This window comes from Vitis riparia, chromosome 6 (assembly GCF_004353265.1).
Source record: "Vitis riparia cultivar Riparia Gloire de Montpellier isolate 1030 chromosome 6, EGFV_Vit.rip_1.0, whole genome shotgun sequence".
In the NCBI taxonomy this organism is placed as follows: domain Eukaryota; kingdom Viridiplantae; phylum Streptophyta; class Magnoliopsida; order Vitales; family Vitaceae; genus Vitis; species Vitis riparia.
The window spans coordinates 19,818,371-19,839,254 of NC_048436.1; the positions used below are offsets into that span (position 1 = coordinate 19,818,371).

Consider the following 20,884-nt stretch of genomic DNA (forward strand, 5'->3'; position numbering starts at 1 on the left):
GAATGCATGCAATGGTTGCTGAAGGTTTTGAAGACTTGGGAGTACTAAGATGTCCAAAGGAGAGTGAGAGCTTGAATGAAGGGAATGATGGGGAAAACACAGAAATGAGATAGAAGAAAAGGAAAAGGAAATGGAAAAGATTTTCAAAAAAAGGCAGGCGTTTGCATAAAAATGCAAACCCAAATATTTTTTTTTTTTGATAAGCAAAGGCACAAATATATTAAAAAGGGAGCTTGAAAGGCAACCCAAAGTATACAGGGAGTATACAAGAGAGACCTAAAACAAGCAACAAAAACACAAACACTTACCGGCCCTCAACTGGAACCCAACCAATCCACAAAGGAAAACAAAGATAAAGGGCCTACACCTATAGAAGAATTAGTCCAGGATAAGAGGTTACAAACAAATGAGTTTTTCAATCTTTGAGTCGACAAAGCCTCGTTATCGAAGACTATCCTATTTCTTTCCTTCCAAATTGTCCAAAATAGACAAAGAGGAGCTGCCCGCCAAACCTTTCTTTGATTCTTATCCTTGAAAGAGACATACCAACTTAATAGAATGTCTCTCACCGAAAACGGCAACACCCAATTGACCCCAAAAAGAGAGAGCAAGAGGTCCCACAAAATCTTCGTCTTAGAGCAGTGAGCAAGAATATGGTTTATCGATTCCTCTTCAACGCAACACAAGCAACATCTATTGGCTAAGATCCAGCCCCTCCTCTTAAGCTGATCTTGAGTAAGGACCTTCTCCCAAGACGCTTCCCAAGCAAAAAAGCTCACCTTTGAAGGAACATACGGACTCCAAATGATATTACCCAGAAACGAGACTGCACCGCTATGCTCAAGGGACTTGAAAAGCGATTTTACAGTGAAAATCTCGTTTTTCGTCCCTCTCCACTGCATCCTATCCTCCCCATCAGCCTCCAGCCTCTTCCCTTGAATGGACGATAAGAGTCTCTCCACTTCCTCCACCTCCCAATCGTTGAAAGGTCTTAGGAAAGTGGAGACCACCCTCCCACTTCCCCCATTAGATCCCAATAGTCCGCAACCCACGCATCTTTAGACCCGCTAAATCGAACAAAGAGGGGAAAGCCTCACAAAGGGGGGTATTCCCGCACCAAATATCTTTCCAAAACCTCACCCTTTTACCATCCCCCACCGAGAAAGATACATTATTGTGCAAAAGCAGCCCTTCCTTGCTGATTTCCTTCCAAAGCCCAACCCCATGGCCCTCTCTAGCCCCACAATTGCTCCACCCTCCTCTTTCCACCCCATACTTCATACTAATAATAATCTTCCAATAAGAATCTCCTTCAACCGCATAACGCCAACTCCATTTACACAAAAGGGCTCTATTAAGATTGGATAGATTTCTAATCCCCAATCCACCCATCTTTTTATGAGTACAAACAACAGCCCACTTAACAAGATGGGGCCTCTTCACCAACGCTCCCCTCCCCAGAGAAAATCCCTTTGAATTTTCTCAAGTCTTAGCTTAACCACTCTTGGCATGCGCAATATTGACATAAGGTAAGTTGGCATGCCCGCCAAAGTACTCCGGATAAGGGTGAGTCTTCCTCCCTTAGAAATGAATTGCCTCTTCCACAAGGCAAGTTTCTTCCTCATCCGCTCTTCCACTCCGTCCCAAACCTTCACCGACTTATGTGAAGCTCCCAAAGGGAGTCCCAAATAGGTGGAAGGGAGAGATCCCACCTTGCAGCCCAGCTCAGCTGCCAGCAACTCAGCATTCTCCACGCAACCCACCGGCAATATCTCACTTTTGTTCAAATTGATGCGCAGTCCGGAGGTGGCTTCAAACCACATTAATAACCAACTAAGAAAGGCCAACTGCTCTTGAGAGTCATCACAGAAGACCAAAGTATCATCGGCAAACAGCAGGTGCGTAACTTGGATTCCGCCGCCTTCCCTTCCCCCTACCCTGCAGCCTGAGAGAAAGCCCCCTCTCACTGCTCTATTGATGAGACTACTTAAGGCCTCCATTCCTAAGACGAAAAGGTAAGGAGAGAGAGGATCTCCTTGCCTTAACCCCCTAGAACTCCGGAAAAACCGGAGGGAGAGCCATTGACCAGAATCGAAAACGAGGCAGTGGATATGCACCAACTAATCCACCCAATCCATTTCTCCCCAAACCCATTCTTTGCATTACCGAAATCAGAAAATCCCAATTAATCCGATCATAGGCCTTCTCTAAGTCCAATTTACACAATATCCCACTTTCCTTTCTTTTCAGCACGGAATCTATGACCTCATTAGCAACTAATGAGGCATCAAGAATTTGCCTACCTTCAACAAAGGCGTTTTGGGAGGAGGACACCACTTTACCCACAACCTTTTTCAATCTATTGGCTAAGACCTTAGCGAGCAGCTTGTAGAGACCCCCACCAAACTGATAGGTCTGAAATCACTCAAGTCTTCGGCCCACTCTTCTTTGGGATTAAGACTAAGAAAGTGGTATTCAAGCTTCTTACAAATTTTCCCCTCTCATAAAACTCCTTGAAGAAACCCAAGACCTCATCTTTGACAAAATCCCAACTGAATTGCCAAAAAGCTAGAGAGAAGCCGTCCGGACCAGGGGCCTTGTCCCCATTCAGGTCTGAGAGAGCCAAAAACACCTCATCTCCAGAAAAGCTCTCCTCCAGCCTGGCTGCCTCTTCATCCCCAATGCTGTCAAACTCAATATTGTTGCAGCAAGGACGCCATCCTCCAGGATCTGATAAAAGATCCTTGAAGGCCCTCACCACTCCCCTTTGTATGTCGTGCTCTTCTGAGATCCAGGTGCCATTTATTTTTATCTTCTTCAAGCAGTTCCTCCTTCTATTCGAATTTGCCATCTTATGGAAGAATCCCGTGTTCTTATCGCCTTCCTTCAGCCAAATTTCTCTCGATTTTTGTCTCCATGAAGTCTCCTCCATTAAAACCCATTTCTTGAATTCCTCCCTAGCCTCCTTTCTCGCCTCTAGCTCCTGCTCATTTAAAATTCTGAGATGCTCCTGATTATCCCAGTAGGATACTTTATCCAGAGCCAGCCCTTTGTTCACCCCCACTTTGCCAAAGACTTCCAAATTCCATTCCTTCAGCTTAATTTTCAGGGCCTTCAATTTCTCTGTCAAAATGAAGCTATAGGATCCACTATAATTAAATCCTTGCCACCAGCCCTTCAGTAACTCCTTAAACCCCTCCTCCTTCAGCCACATATTCTCGAACCGAAATGGAATTGGACCTCTCCTCGTCCCACCCCCGTCTAACAGGACTGGGAAGTGATCGGAAACCGGTCTTGGGAGAGAACACTGAAACGCCCCACTGAAGTGATTCTCCCAATCCTCTGAAATCAAAAAACGGTCCAATCTGGACCTTGACTGACCATTCAGCCCTCCACTCCACGTGAATAGCCCCCATGGAGAGGCAAATCTTTTAGAGCCAACTCCTCAATCACCTCCGAAAATCTTCTCATAGACCCGGTCAAACTGCCTTCTCTACTACGCTCATTAGGAAATCTGACCACGTTAAATCCCCACCAATACACCAAGGGTCAGACCACAGCCCTCGAATGGCTCCTAGCTCTTCCCAAACAGCTCTCTATACCGTTTCATGGTGGGTCCATATACTCCCGTGAAGGTCCACAAGAAGCCATCTTCACAATTTTTAAAGCGACAGGAGACTGAGAAAAGACCCACCTCCATACCATTAACTCCATAACCCTGTTATCCCAAAACACTACTACCCCACCGGCTGCCCCCCTTGCACTCAAAGCACCCAGCCCAAGCATCTCCCCACTCCCAGACTGTGAACAATTCCTCTGGACATGTCTTCAATTTTGGTCTCCTGAAGACACACCAAATCTGCTCTTTGAGACCTGATCAAAGCCTTAATAACTTTCCTTTTATCCTATCGTTGGCCCTCTTACATTCCAAGATATGATCTTTATCTTCATTTAAGGTTCGAGGTTCTGTCCCCACCATCTCTGCTCAGAGCTTTCTCCTTCCTCGCCCCTTTATAGTTGATGGACCACTCTAATTTCTTCAACTCACGATCAAACTTTGTAGACCCCGAAATGTCTTTCTTAATGTTCTGCTCCCTCCTTCTCTTATTCCTTAGGAGCAAGTTCAGAATTTCTCCTTCAAATCCTTCCGTCGAAAAGCCCAGGAACTTGCTAAATCTCGCCAGGCAACTATCATCCCATCGACATCCTCTTCCTCCCGATTCTTGAAATAGTACCTCGAGCTCATCCCCCCTTCCTTCGTCACCCGAATGTCTTTCTCCCTCAAGGCCCATCTCCCCATTGCAACCATCTGCCAGAATAATGCTGAGGGGGAGCTGCTCCTCTCCCTCACTCTCCGAAATCAAGCCCGACGCTTCCCCCTCATTCGTCCCCGCCCGATCGAACCCAGAGAAAGGAGTAGAAGGAGAGATTTCCCGACCCCCACAGAAGACGAAGGTAATCTGACATACCTGGAAGCTTCTTCACGCAGTACTTGATCCATTTTCGGCACCGCAAGGGCTTCCGGCTGCGACGCAGCTCTCAGAATGTCGACGATGGGATCCTCCACTATAAAAATCTGACTCTCCGAGCTGCACATCTGAGCCGAAGGACGAGAGCCCGGAGATGCTTCCCCACGAAGAGAGACGGCATCACCAGAGCCTTTCTCCTCGTCTGGTGATTGTGCCCTAGCTCGAGGGCTCCCGAAGCCTTCCCAAGTAAAAAACAACTTTCCGCTGTAACAGGCCCTACAGGCCAACACCCTCTCCCTTCTCCCCGCAATAGCCTTTGGGCCTTAAGACACAGCCCAACTTCTCCTGGGCTTCTTTAAAAGACCCCTGCCTTAGCCCGCTTAGATGAGGGAGACCCAGCAGCTCTCCATGGGCTGGCCCTTCTGGCCCGAAGTTAGGCCCACACGCTGGGCTATCCAGCTTATTCAAACAGCAGCCGTCTCCCTCTCTAACCTGTCCATCAGCTGACCCTACTCTGCCCACCACTACATCCCCTGCTCATAGAGCACAGCGGGACATGGGGAAAAATCACCTCCACAGGCTGACACGACACTCTTTCCCTTCTGAGGCCTCAACTGCTCCACCTTCTCCCTTTGACTTCCACACCTGAGGTCACCAACAGTCCCACCAGCCTCTTCTCCTACCCTTGAGCTACCTTCCCCGCTGAATCTTCCCGCCGGCACCACCTTCGTGAACCAGGGAGAAGACTCCCACCAAAGCTGAAGGGAGAAACAACCCGACCCCACAACAATATGGACAGTGCTGGGCAACTCCCTGTCCACGCACCTCACCAGAAGCCTAGCCATTGCATCTCATGCAAAGAAGATTTATCCTCGGATATGAATCCTCCACATTCATCTCCAATTCTTTTAAGCACCTCCGAGCTTCTTAAATGAAGAGGAAGACCCATCACCCTTACCCAAACATCTTTTGACGATGGTTCCTTGCGAAGACACCCCACCTCAGGGTTCCATCTCTCCAATACTAGGACATTCTCCTTGAAGATTCTTAGACCTCTGTCTAAAACACGCTCAGCCTCATCTGGGGACTCAAAGTCAAAAAGCATTAATCCTCTGCCTAGCATGGCCACCCTCAGATTCCCCTTCAAAGCCCAATATTTTGGTGCCCAGCTACTAACGAACTCCATCTCGGGGCAAACAGATGATCTATGACCCCACCAACCTACCAGACACTGCCTCATTTGTTCTATTCCTCCACGCACTTCTCCTTCCCCCACCTCTATCCAAATAGACTGGCCTGCCCTTCCCAGGCTTTTCCTAACAGCATCAGCATATGATTTCAGCTCCGCCCCTTTCTCCCTCCATTGAACCTTCGAGCCCCCTTTCACCCTCAGCAAGTCCTCTGGCCCTTTATGACCCTGCAAGCCACCTAAGGGGATCACACCAAGAGCTCTCAGCCTCTCGGCCAAAGAGTTCCAACCAAGAGACTGACCCTTTCCCTCTGGAACAATAATGCTATGCTTCTTTGAATCAATGTCGCGGACTGAGCAGAAGATGAACCTGCCTGCCCCGTTCGATCGGCGCTCCATCCTATACCTTCTATTCTCCTCCTCCCAGCCAATAGCCCATTCACTAATGTTTGCCTCTCTACAGCAGACTTCCACTCCATCTAGAAACCGTCTTAAGCTAACCTCCCCGAATCTAATCCATGAGGAGGCCCCTTTGCTTCTCTCCCAAATGCAACCTTTCAGCTTGCCTCCAACTCCTCAATCAATACTTCGAAAGATTTAGCCTCCACCACGAACCTACTTCTTCCTCCCCTTAATCCACCACCTTCACCCCTTGCTCTCATCTCTATTCTCTCAATATGCAAACCCAAATATTACTCCTACACAAATAGCTATGGAATGAAAAAAAGTCCCAGTTATTTTCTTTCTTATTTTTCTTCTTTTTCTTTCCATTTTTTTTTCTCCCTCTCTCTCTCTTTTTTTTTTTTTTCTTTTTGAATGTGTGAAACACAATTTAGTTCATAGAAAATGAGTATAATGGTACAAGATCTCTTAAACAAGTTGGAGGCCAAACTTCAGGGCATTGTGGCTGAAGGAAGGCATGAAAAGAGGCAACTTTGGACAAGCTTAAAGTTCACGGGGCATGGTTAAGAGATACAAATGCTATAAGATTAGGAGTATAGTCCTTCTCCAGAATTTATATTTGGATTTGGGGACCTTGTCTCAATGGGAAGAAGTTTCATTGGTGAGAAAGACAGTGGCATCCTTGAGACGATCTTCAATGAAGATGAGTTCTAAGAGCCTTGCATGCCAAAGGGGGGCAAAGGTCCTGATTTAGACAAATTTTATTTTATACTTTTGGCAACACAGTTGGAGATCTTTTAAGAAAACTGTGATGACTTTTTTGACAGTTTGATGCATAGGGTTTCTTAAGTTAAGTCTTAAAGGTACTTTTTTTTTTTGGTTCTTATTCCATAGAAAAATGGAGAAAATTATATTAAGAATTTTAGACCCATTAGTTTAGTGGGGGATCTGTACAAGTTGTTAGGCAATGTGCTTGCTTATAAATTGAAGAAAGTGAACGATTAAAGTGGTTACAGATTCTCATAATTCATTTATGTAAGGAAAATTCTTCAAGCAAGTTCTGATAACTAATGAAGAGATTGATTCTAGATTAAAAAGTTCCAAGGCAGGTATTGCATGCAAATCGGGATTGTAGAAAAAAGCCTATGACAATGTGAATTGCAAGCTCCTCTTACTCTCCAGGGAAAAAAACGGATTTCAAGTTAAAGTGGACAGATTGGATTAAATTTTGTATTTACTGTTTATTTCTCAGTTTGGGTTAATGGAGTTTTTACAAGGTTCATTTAGAGCCAGAGGTTTGTGGCAGAGTGATTTATTATCTCCTAATTTGTCTGTGATCATGATGGAATCTTTGAGCACTATATTAACTAGGGCCATGGAATGTATCTGTCCATGGTTTTAAACTGGCAGAAAGGAAGGTTTTGGCACAGAAATATGCTGTTTTCTGTTCACCTGATGATACTTTTGTTTATCGTAGGGGGAATGGAGCACATATCATACCTTAGATGTGTCTCTTTATTTTGAACCTATTTCAAGGCTTGGGGTTATTTGTAAAAAGAACAAGAACATTCCTATGGGGAAGCTAGAACATATTAAGACCATACCCTCTACTGGAATATAAAGTGGTTAAGTTGCCTTCTTCCCACTTAGGTTTATCCTTTAGTGTGCCTTTTAATTCAGCAGTTTGCAGAATGTTAGCATCTTGGAAGAAGCAATATTTATCGGAGGGGGGGTCACTCTAATTCACAACACCCTTCGTGTGTGCCAGTCTACTTTGTGGTCAGTTCTTGTGATTTTAGACTTTGATTCATTTGGTGTGCCAGTCTACTTTGTGGTCAGTACTTGTGATTTTAGACTTTGATTCATTTGAGATTAGAGAAGCTACAAAGAGATTTTTTATAAGATGGATGTGAGCAAGGTCATTTATCTTTTTGGATTAATTGGTCATTAGTGTGCTCTTCTAAAAAGGCAAGTGGTTTAGAGATTGGAAACTTAGCAATCCTTAAAAGAGCAGTATCAAGTAAGTGGTTATGGAGGCCTATGGGTGAAAGGGATAGGCATTGGAGGAAAGTGCAGTGATGGAAAAGAATTGGGGACATGGGAGGAGGGTAGTGTTCAAGCGATATGAATAAGTCCTATTGGCCACAGTTTTGAAATGTTCCACTTTGCTGCCTACGGAGAATGAAAGATGGAAGGAGGACTATGTTTTGGCTTGATGAACAGAGTGGAAGCAGAGTTCAAACAAAATGTTTGCAATGCTTTTTGCCCTAGCAGTTATAAGAAAGCCAGGCTAGCTGATTGCTGGTGCAAGGAAGATAACACTGGTCGTTAGAATCTGGTTTTTCATCAGGAGGTTTCAGGATTAGGAACTAAACAGGGTGGAGACTTTTCAGACGCTTGTTTACACAAAGATAGTTCTGAGAAGAGAAATAAACCTGTTTGGAACCCGTAAAATAAGGGTTTTGGGTCTCTTTCTTTGAAGCACTTTAGTCTTTACTCCTGATGGGGTTTCCTGTTTTAATTGTGTAGGCTTCTTGTGCAACCCCTAAGGTTAGATTTTTTTTTTTTTTTTTTTTTTCCATTTTTCCTTTTCCCGTGCATAAGGAGTAGTTTGGGAATTGGTAGTGTTTATACAAAACAGAGAAGGGATTGGTATATCACAATATTCTCTACTAGAGGTCATGGCTCAAAGTCGCGGTATCGATTATTGACTCGGAAGGTCCTGAATCATATTGGTCTTGGTATCTTGGATTGGTATTAGATGATATGCAAAATATATTAATTTAAGAATTCTAAAATTTTTAACAGAATTATTTAAATTATCACAAAAATAAATACAATCAAATAGACTAAAAAAATTTAATAAATATACATAGAGAGCATTATGGAATAGATTTTAATTTTTTTATTTATTATCCTGTATTAAATATTAGATAAAAATAATAATAAAATATTTTATAATAAATTTGTTTGAATTAAATAATTAAAAATCTAAAAAAATATTTTCAACCATAAAAAAAACCGTGAATCACTTTTAAAAATATAAATATCAACAAGATTTTTTATTAATTTAAATTTCATTTAAATAAATAAATGTTAAATATATATATATACATATTTAGTGATTCTATACATTAATTTTAAATTTTTATACTGATATTTATATTCAATTTAAATATTTATAATCATAAATATAATATCCTATCAAAAGCACCTCTCTCCCATTTTGGTCCTCTCTCCCACCACTCTAGAACACACCCATTTTCACAAAGCTCACTCTCATCTCTCTACAAGACTGCAACAAACCTATTTCCCTGCAAAATACTCTCTTCCATCTCTCTGTAAGAGACCCATTTTTGTAAAATACCCTTTCATCTTCTTTGCTTCTCACGACATCTCCCCATTAATACCCATTTCTCTGCTAACATACTAATTTATCTGGAAAATACCCATTTCACATCCCAACAAAAACTTCTCACATCATCTCGAAGCCGGAGTTGGAGGTTTGAAGGCATTAAATCGAAGATAAATCAGCCATACAAGATGCAAAAGTTTAGATTTGAAGGATGAAGATACAAATTGATACTGAGGCTCCGAATTGTCCTTCCAAATTTCTTCATTTGGTGGTTTTTTTATTTTCTCCACCAATTTTGACTCGAGTACTGGGCATGGCCAAGGCGGATACAACTCGGCCGAGTTGTAATGATCTTGGCTGAGATTTTTGAGCCTTGCTAGAGGTAGCAAGGCATACACCTTTGGGCTTTAGTCCTTTCTCAGTTCTGGATATTTTGGGTTATGTCAAGCTATTCAAAGTTCTCTAGTATGGTGAAATCTTGTAGGAAAGAAAATGAAAGCTTTGAGGAAAGCACTCTGTGCTTTTTTATGTGTATAAAAGGACTGGAATGAAAGAGCTTTGATACGGTAGAGCTCTTCATTTGAAAGCTCAAAGATATGTTTCTCTAGTCTTGATTCATGTGGTCTTTGGATGCATTTAGAAAAGTATATTTCATTTTTATTTTGTTGATATGTTAAAGTTGGAGAGAGTGGTCTTTTGTGAGGTTTGAATTCCAGTTTTCATTTTTACCTTTTTATTGTTGTTTTCAGTTTAACCACACTTAGTGGTCCTGCACGTACTTCCCTGGGTACCAGGTCCACCCATTTTTTCCACTTCAAATACACATCTGTTATTATCTATAAAAATAAAATAAAAAATGAAATTATAAAATAAGATAAAATAAAACAGTACAAGAAGGATATACTATCCTTCAAAATGGGGAGAAAACATCAAATCATAATGTGGGTAATAGAGAAGAATGATTACAGCCACCTGCCAAAGGACCCTACTCTCAGCATTCCTTCCAAAACCCGAGGCAATTACTGCAAAATCAACTGCACTCCTAGGACTGTACTCTTGGCATCCCTTCCAAAGTCTTAAGGCAACTATTTCCAAATCAACAGCACTCCTAGGAGGAACCCAAGCAATCCTTTTTCTTCCAATGATTTTATTGAAGAAACCCTTGTTACCCTCTATATAAATATATATATTATAAAAGGTTGTTCTAAGTCAAGTGATGATCATCGCATGTCCAACCATGTCCATGCATTTAAAAGTCATCCAGAGTATACCCAAAACATGTCAGAGCTATGTCCCAAACATGTCCACATGCATACAACTCATTTTTGAAATGTATTTTCCAGCTGGTAATTAAGGGAGAAATTCTTTAGGAAATAAAATAAGCTAGATGCTCAGTTATAAAATTGAAAATCCTTTTGTTCTTTTTAGCTAATTCTTCATCAGTGGATTCTGAGGAAACAGAAAATTTTATGGGAACACAAGCATGATATGGCGATTTCACCATTTGAAATAATGTGATAGTGAGAATAACTTTGGGGCTGCACCCCAAGCATTCAGGAAGTACAAAAAAAGAAAAAAAAAAAGGAAAACTAAAACATCACAACGCTAGCAAGATTCCCCGATAATTAATGAAATCTAACAAGGTCATAAGAATGTCAGTGAAAAACTCACTAAAGGAAAACGGAAAAGATAAAAGAATCTTTTAGAGATTGATCATAGCACTCTAGGCCTCTAGAGGTCTACAATTTTGCTCCTGCCAAATGGTCCCACAGACGCATAACAAGTTTGACCATCAAACCTTCCTCCTATTCTTCCCTATAAAACTCCCATGCCACCCCATTAAGACTCACCTTCACCAATCATGGAACACCCATGAGGTGCTAAAGGTTGAGAATACTAGATGCCACAAGAATGGAGTTTTTTCAATTCAGTCTTATTACTTCTCTCTGGCAAGTAGGAGAGCGGAGTCTTTCCGGCACAGTACAGTGTGGAACTCTTGGGCCCCTATAAGAGCTAACTTTTTTGCTAGGGAAGCAACTTGGGCTAAGATATTGACACATGACCAACTTAGAAGGAGGGGATGGAGGATGCCAAATAAATGCTACATGTGAAAGGTTGCAGAGGAAATGGGAGATCATATTTTGTTGCACTGTCCAAAAGCAAGCTTATTGTGGCAATTAGTTTTTGCTCTATTTCATGTACAGTGGGTGATGCATTCATTTGTCAGAAGGGTGCTCTTAAGTTGGAACAGTTGCTCAGTTGGCAAAAAGAAGAAAAAGGCTTGGAAAGTTGCCCCACTTTGCATTTTTTTTGGTCTATTTGGAAGGAAAGGAATAGGAGAGCCTTTGAGGATAGAGAAAACTCATATCAAACAATCAAAAGTTCTTTTTTGTATATCTTTTGGGATTGGGTTGGAGTGTACATGGGGGATAGTGTTACTTCTTTGATAGATTTTGTGGGTTGGTTAGGCTTCCCATAGGGTGCGGTCGTTTTTTATGTTCTCACCCCTATTGATTTTTGTATATGCATGCATCATGTATACCTTTTTTTAATACAATACTCCTTTACTTATCAAAAAAGGAAAAACCACAGTGGATTTGGATATGATTGGATTATTTTTCCTTGCTCTTTCATAAACAATCCTAATTAGCTAAAGGCCACGTTCTCCTGCGAAGTTTGTTGTTGGTCAAAATCTTTTCCCAAATAACCTCTCGAGCAAAAAAGCCCACTTTCATGGATGCACAGGAGCCCAGGCTTTCATGGCTGGAAAACAACAAAACCCCAACCCCCCGCTCTTTTTTCTCCTATAAAGCTAAGCTCCATGGAGCAACAGAAGGTTTGAACTGAAAACTTCTCATCCTTGCCCTCAGACCAACTAATCCCCACAATCCCTAAGCACCACTACCTCCTAAATACACTTAAGGAATACCTGCACACTCTTGAACTCCTAGTCACAAGATTTCACCAAAAAACTGAGGTTTCAATGTCCATTGCTGTCCGACTTCTCCCAAATGTTAGGGTCTGCTTGGCAACATTTTTTAAACAGTTCTCAAAATTCAGTTCTTGAGATCAAAATACATGGTTAAAAAAGTGGATATCAACACACAAAATAAACTGCTTCAATACACTACAACTTTAAACAAGCAGTGCAATTCTAGAAGTACCAATTGTGTATTGAAATTAGATTAAGACGAATCAAAATCATCAAATCATGTACCTGAAAAAGGATCAGCACTCTTAAACCTCGATTTTTTATCTCAGAAATCATTCTGTCAAGAAGCTGAAGCTTGCCACTTGCATTTATTCCAACATCCAAGTACTCGATCTCTGGAAGACCTTTAGTTAGAAAGCTTTGCAGAGACAAATCCACGATGTAAGGATGATCACAGCACTGTAAAAAAATGTCATATAAGCATGTTCTCAAAATAAACAAGAACTTGCAGTAACAATTGGAAATTAGGAAAGAGACACTGAGTTCCATAGAAACAAGTATTATTGGACAATCTTGTCTACACTAACAACCCAACACCCACAACCAATCCTCATCCTACAATGCAGTGTTTTCACAAGTAGAGGTTGTAAATAATATTAAACAATTGAAACTTAACTATTCTAATAAAAGAGAAAAGTCAATCCAGGCGCTAATTCTGATATAAGAGAAATGTTAAACATAAAGGCAAGAAGGAATGTTGCCTTAAAATTGAGTGATAAGTTTCCTTTCTACAAGTAGAAAAAGATTATCCAACTATGTGAGTAGATAGATTTAATTGGGCTTTTATTTTGACTTTAAATTATTCAAGGAATTTCTTGATCAAATTACAAAGTACAAATGAAGAGAGTAGGCCATAGATTTCAAGCAACATTCAATCTCAGTGATGCAAAGCCTATGGGGAATGAAATTTCTACAATTTTAGACACTCCAACACATGGGTAAAATAGAATAAGGTTCGCTTAAATGTAAGCTGAAAGAAACATCAGTTGGGCCTAACCTTTCGAGTAGATATAAGAACATCACGGAGAGCCCCAACAGGATCATTCTTTGAACATGAGCAAAGTGATATAGTGTTTGAAAGTAGAGTACCACAATATTGCTCAAGTTGGACATTAGATAATGGAATAGGAACCCAATACTCAACAAATCTAGAAGAGTCTGACTTGCAATCATATGCAATAAAATGTGACAACCTCTCCTTTAATATACTAACACTGTCATTGTAGTCAGTTTTCAAAACATTGCTGCTATTTACATCATTGCCAGAGTCAAGAAATGACAGCAGATTCACAAACTCCAATGTACTCTCCTGAAAAATCCAGTAAAATTCCATAAGCAAATATGTGACAAAACAGAATTTAATTTGAAGCAGACGAGGAAACATGCCTTTATCTGACCACTGAAAAGAAGAAGCCTTAAATCAGCCACAAGCATCCTATATTCTGCAAAATGTGATGAAATTCTGGGGCGTTGACATTCATCAATTATGACAGCTTCCCATCCCAGGCATTCTAACACTTCTAAATCCTGCAGAAAATTATGTAAAGAGATTAACAACATACCAGCAGCAAGTCACTTTAAGTATGAGTGTAAACATGCTGTACAGATTTGTTTTCAAATTAAAACCATATACTAGTGACATTATTAGATTCAGCAGATGTTGTGACTAATTGTAGAATACATTTACAGCAATAACAAGAGTGAAGAAATGAGACAGAAAGAAAAAACCAGTTAACTTTGGACTAAAAAAATAACAAATAAATAAATAAGACAACCAACACAAAATTGTAATGTCTGCAGCTATGTTGAAGACATAAACTAATCTCTTGAAATAAATTACCTCAACAACGACTTCAGGAGGCGCCAAAAGCACTTCAAACATAATGCAACCCCCTTCCTCATAAAATTCCATTGTCCTTATACTTCTCCTTATATCTTTGTTTCCACTATAAACTACAACATTAACTGATGATGCCAAACGAGAGAATTCAGCTTCCCATAGAGGAAGGACACTGGAAGTTGAAATGATGAGAAAAGGCCGACAGACATCAGCCTGTAGAGATAAAATAAACAAAACGACCCTCATAACACGGTCCTGCACACAAAGAATGCATGAGACCCAGCAGGATTTAATATTACTCATAAGTTTTAATCAACCAAGCCATAAAATAATGTCAAAGCCAGAGTTGAAGCCAAATTAGTTGACATATAGAAAACTAGTAGCAATAAGGAAGCATTTTGAGGAACTGAGGGAGGAAAGACCACATACAAATGGTTGTCGCAACAATAAAACAAGCTCTGGTACATTTCAAATTAATACTGTCACTTACAAGAAAACAAACTATAAAATTGTGCAAAGAAAATAATTTCAATATAAATACTATGAGTTAGTGGGACAACCCACGGCTCTCTTTCTCACTCTCTTCTCACTCCCACTTTTTTCTATCTCTTTTTGAGATAAATCAAAAATCAACTGATCCAATGCAAGCTCAACATAGTGCCTACTCCAAAAGGGAATAACTTCCCTGCATCAAAACATATAAAGATTATTCATGGTACCTTACATGAAACTCCTTGGTCAACAACAAAATATTACACTAAAATAAGCCCATTAAAGCTTGGATAGAAAATGCCATTAGTTCTTAAGTACACTAAGCAAGTTAGTTCATTTTCACATTCCTCTTCCCTCTTTTAGCTCCTTCAATTAACTCTCCATGCCCATCATATTATTCTCATGTGTCCATCTTATCTTAATAGGCATGCGTGGATCTCTTTTGGTCTTTCAATATTTGCCTCAATTTGTTTAGGATAGGTCATTCGTAGAGCAGGTGGAAGCATCTCCAACTTCAATTCAGCATCTTCAGTTTATTCTATGAGCAGCAAGCTATCAGCTTTAAGTAAAGAAAATAATCAAGTATCTTGTTTTCATCAACCTTAAGATTCGCAGCACCTCAATCTATCATCTTATTGAAGATGTGCTTCATGTCAGCCTAAAATCATTCAATTTTTCTACAACAAATTTGCCTCGACATTCTTAATAATTTCAGTAGCTCATTATCACTCATGCATCATAACTCAAAAGCCCATCACATGTTGTTTGCACCCCAAGTAATCACATGTTCTTCTTGGAACCCTGTTCCTCATCAAACCTACCAAATGAACTCTCAGCTCTCTAGGAACTCTAAACAACTATCTAACAAGAAATCCTGATGTCTAGGACCTAAACCCAGGAAACAATTAGTGCATTCTGTTATATTATTGTTATTGCTTTCTATAACTGAGAGCCAATGCATAAATAGGACAACCAGAGTTCAAGGCATTACAGCGAAAGTATAAAAAAAAAAAGAAAAAAAATACAATAAACAGAAGAGCCACAATACAAACTTTAATAACTCAATGACCACAATAACATAAAAAAATTCCAAATAAAATTCCCTTCCAATAGCAAAAAACCATCCTACAAACATATAGATTTTTTTTTTTTTAATCAGAAAACAAAACATATTCATTCAAATGTATAAAAGTACAAGTGAAGGATAAGAAATCCTTTTTAGATTTACAAAATCTGATAAAAAACAGAGGTGGAGAAATCAGACACCTACTCCAATGGATATCAAAATGGTATAAGAGGAGACAACATAAAGAAAAACAACTCGACATTCCTTCAAGGTTTGTGCAACTCCTACAAAAAGTCTCTTAGCATTGCTCCTCTATTTGCTATCTTAACCCTTTTGAACTACATATCAAAATCCAATCGAGTTGTATAACATTGAGAGGAATCCCCTTGAAAGTTGTAGTAGTAGAGGCCCAAAAAGATGAATAGAAATAGATTAGATTAAATATATTTGAAGTCCTCCACTTGCCCTTAAAGATCCTTGCATTCCTTTCTCGTCATACCATCCAAATCAACATAAAGCAAATGATTTGTTATAGAACTTTGCCTCTAAAAGTGTTAGCCAAACCCCTAAAAGAAATAGTCATCATGTCACTAATATTTCTAGGAGAAACCCAATTCAATCAAACTAGTCTAAATAGCTTGTGCCATAACCCAAAAATCATCAAACAATGTGAAAAGGGTGATTAATTGATTCTCCACTTCCCATACATAAAGTAGAATGATCCAAACTAAGGGCTTTGAAAGGTCTTCTCACCTAAAGTGAGTCATTTACATTTAGCCTCTTATTGACCACTAACCAAGCAAATGCCTTAACCTTTGATTAGGCTTTGATTTCCATATGAATTTGTAGAAGAGAAAAAAAAAAACTAGAGTTAATTGACTAGATAAGGCTAAGAAGAACTATTTGATTGTAAATAAGCCAAAAGATGATAATGACCAAACTCCCACATCTAGGGAAGACAGCAGTAGGTTCACAAGAGTGAGAATGGACATGAGACTTTCCAGGTCCTCTATCTTTGACTTAGTGAGGTTTCAAGAAAAGTTAAAGGCGAATAGGAGTGGAGGATAGATGAAATAAGAGAATTTCTAACTAATGTAACTTTGTAATGATTAAGAATTGAGTAGTCAAAGGTTGACCAACCCCCATCCCACCACAAGTCTTCCCAAATAATGAATCTTTGTTCTATTACCCATCAATAAACATGTATGAGTAGAGAAAATTTGGAAACTTGAGCAATGACCTTCCAAGAGCAAGGATGCAACCACTTAACTAGAATATTTGCATCCCAACCGTTGGAATGTCCCATAAATGCTCAATATAACCTTATCGAAAAAAGTGGTACTTTCCCTAGGAAACCTTCCAAGTCAATTCCCTAAGTGGGCCCTATTCCTAAAAAATATCCTCTCAAACTCCAACCCTTCTTCTTCCTTAGGATTGCACACTTGACTCTATCTCATAAGATGATCTTTTTTTCCCTCCCTAAACCTTGATCAAAGAATTTCCCTTTGCATTTTCTCAATTCTTGTTGCTACTAACAATGGGATCTTGAACAAATAGAGTAAATGACTAGGGATGCGAGACAAACATGACCATATTGAAGTTATTCCTCTGCCTAAGAGAAAGAAGTATTTTTGTCATCCATCCAATCTCTTTAAAATTTTGTCTATGACCACATCCCAAAAGACACTAGTCTTATGATTCCCCTCTAGTAAAGACCCTAATCGATTAAAGGTCACTTAGAAACTTTACACTTTAGCATCAAAACCAATCTAAAGATCCAATCCCAACTTGTGTTGATTCCTAACATATTTTTTTCTAAATTAATCTTAAGTCCTGAAATGCACCAAAAAATCAAAAGGATAAACTTAAGGTTTTGCAACTCTTCTGCACTGACACTAGAAAAAACAAAAGATAGTGCCATCCGCAAACTAAAAATGACACCCTAGTTTTGCACCTCCCTGCTAGGAACCCTTCCAAAATACCAGTCTCCTTTGCTCTTATCAACATCCTACTTAAAAAGTCCACTGCAATGATGAAAAGGAAAGGGAAAATGGGTTTCCTTGCCTTAAACCTCTAGTTTCTTTAAACCATCCTTTGGCTTTTTGTTCACTAAGAATGCAAAATTTGTTGAAGACATATACCCCCTCATCCATGATCTCCATCTAGTACTAAACCCCCTTTCTTTCTAGTGCACAGTCCAAAAAACCCTAATTCCAAATGGTCATTGGCCTTCTTTATTTTGAAGACCTCTTTTTCTTCCCCTAATATCCTTTTCTCATCCACCATTTCATTGACTATTAATACTAAATTAAAAATTTGTCTCCTCTCAAAGAGTTCCCTAGAAAAAATGGATGGTTTCATAAAGGACACTTCAGACGCAAACTGAAAGAACTTTAGTCATGATCTTATACAAGCTTGTAGCCAAGTTGCTAGGTCTAAAGTCTGATATTTTGATGACTTGACTCCTCCAAACATATAGATAGCAATACAATTTTATTAAGCTTCCACCCATCATCTCCAGTGCCCCAAGCACACTTCCACTTCACATTTTCCAATTTCCACAATCTCCAAGCTAGATATGAAACAATTGCACTCCTCTCTTTTTTTTTATTGGAATTGCACTCCTCTCTTCCTTCCCCTTTCCATCCTACTCCCCCTTTCTACAAACTTTCCATGTTAACTGAGCAGTTCCTGCTTCATTGTTCTCATAATTACCCTAAAACACTTCAAAGACTGAAAAACATTGACCAAAAATCATGGCCATCAGGTAATGCAAGGACAAACAGCCAGCACTCTCCCCATCCATTTTACATATGCAGCACCAATTTGGATCAGAAGTGCATTCCCAAAAACTATCATTAAAGAAATTAATATTACCTCCAAAAGAGCAAATTATTTTTGGCATGAACCAACTGCTAAAATACATAAAGGTTGTAATTTCCTAGAAGTTTAAGGATGGGTGAACCTAAATATCAAATACGTATACACTAGGTCTTTCAGGCTTCATCTTCTGATTAAACTTCAGACACTCTAAAAGTAAACATGATCTGCAAACAAAATTCAATAATAAAATAACTTCGGGGAAGGATTCAGAACATTAACATGAAAAGGAAAGGAAGGGCGAAATTCACATATTTTCATAGAAGTGCAGGTAAAGCATGTTTAGGTAAAATCCTAAAACAGGGCATCAAAACACCATAGTAGCTCTTCAGAAAGAAACAGGAAGAAGAAAGAATGATACAAATATTCAAAAAAAAAAAAAAAAAGTAAATAAAGCTCCTAATAGACAGGTACATCAGGTGTTTTGCCCCTGGAGTTCTAAGTCTATTTCACACCTTTATTGGGCATTGTGCCCCATTATTAATCACAAGTTTCAACAAATCATTATTGAATATTGGCATTAAACATGAACAGGATCCTTCTTTTAATAGTGTTTTTCTATTTTTTTTATGAAACAAATTCTTGAAACATGAACAGAATCTTCAAAAACATTGGAAGAGAAATGTGATGGCAGTTTGATCAATCTCACATGGTCATCAATGACAATAGCATTCAGCCCCTTGTGCCAATTCTCACGAAGTTTGTTAACGCAGCTTAGATGATTATCATCAATTCCAATTGAACCTGCACCAGGCAACTTCGAAAGTTTGACTAACGAAGCTTTCCTTCCCTGCAATACTTGGAAATAATTACTATAAACTAATAAGCCAAGTGGAAAATTAGAAGTAACACACAAATTCCCATCCTATAACAAGAACTAGACTAAATTTCGCAGTGAAAGCATGGAAACAAGTATGTTTTAAGGGAACTGATACAAGTATAAAATTTTCATCCTACAATAAAAATTGAAAAGAGTAACCTTGCAAAAAAATTTGGTCTAATGAACATTCCAGTGTTACCAATAATGATAAAAACGACCAATACAAATCAAACATGTTGTGGGCATAAAAAACTGAGATAATGTCTCAAATAGAAACTCCCACTGTCACTTTACACCGACAAATCCAAAATCCTAATTTTGTGCAGCTCAAAAAACAGCATAAAGAAGTTTGAATTGCAGCTCAAAACTCATATTTGCAAGGCAACTTTTCCCAACTTTCTCCGTTTGTGTATTACTGAAGAAATTATTTATTACACCAACTAGAATTCAGCAGCCACTATTAGGAAATGATGTTAAAAAACTTCAAAGAAGATGAAGGCTGAGGCTTGATGCCTTGAGCTTCAGATCCCTTGCCAAAGAGGATAGGGATTGCTCAGGGAAAGATTTCACAGAGGACAAGGTGGTGGCAGCCTTCAGTAAGTTGAATGAGCTAAGGTCCTCCAATCCAAATGGTCTTACCATGGCTTTTTGGCAGCAGAATTGGGAAGCTCTTAACAAAGATTTTATGGCAGTGTTTTATGTGTCAAAAAAATGGTTTCAGAGGAGCTTAAATCCTTCATTCTTAATGTTGCTCCTGATGAAAGGGTCAAGCAGAACAGCTTGAGAATTTTAGGCCTATCAGCTTGGTGGGGGAAGTGTGTGTAAATTGATTGCTAGTATCCTGGCTCTAAGTATGAGAAAGGTAATTGGCAAAGTGATTTAAGAATCTCAAAATATGGAAGGCAGGCAGATCATTGCTGCAAACCAAGACTACAGATTCACAACTAAAAAGCAGCATTACAGATATTGTCCGCAAGGTGGATATTGAAAAAGTTCATAACCATGTTAATTGGTAATTTCTATTCTATCTGCTCTTCCATATGGGGATTGAGAAGGTTAGAAATAAGAGCATGAACTTCTTCAGCGTGGTTTTCTGCTATTGTCAAAGGAAACCCATCAATTCCTTAAAGAGCACCAAGGGATTATGCCAGGGGGATCCAATCCCCATTTTCATGTTCATTATAGTGATCAAAGTTCTCACCAGATTGACTGAGAGGACTGTGACATTTACTACTTTTCATCAGGAAGCATCCATGTGAAGCAGAATTGGGTCAGTTGGGATACCTCCAAGATGTTTTGCTTTGTTTTGAGGCTGTTACCAGGCTGATGGTTTAAAGAGTGAGCTCATTCCTGTGGAACATTTGGAAAATTTATACTCT

At 39.4% G+C, this 20,884-nt stretch overlaps 1 protein-coding gene across 4 annotated transcripts in view; it reads right to left on the reverse strand.

Annotated features, from left to right (window-relative positions):
* The window catches only part of LOC117915570 (helicase protein MOM1), a 67,824-nt gene that overhangs the window by 19,175 nt on the left and 27,765 nt on the right, over positions 1-20,884 (reverse strand). For all 4 annotated transcript variants that reach the window (XM_034831155.1, XM_034831157.1, XM_034831156.1 and 1 more), the window contains 5 exons: positions 19,335-19,475; positions 14,248-14,502; positions 13,794-13,934; positions 13,405-13,716; positions 12,633-12,806 (listed from right to left, as the gene is read on the reverse strand). In XM_034831155.1, the coding sequence (XP_034687046.1) occupies positions 12,633-12,806; positions 13,405-13,716; positions 13,794-13,934; positions 14,248-14,502; positions 19,335-19,475 (1,023 nt within the window). The remainder of the gene's footprint in view (positions 1-12,632; positions 12,807-13,404; positions 13,717-13,793; positions 13,935-14,247; positions 14,503-19,334; positions 19,476-20,884) is intronic.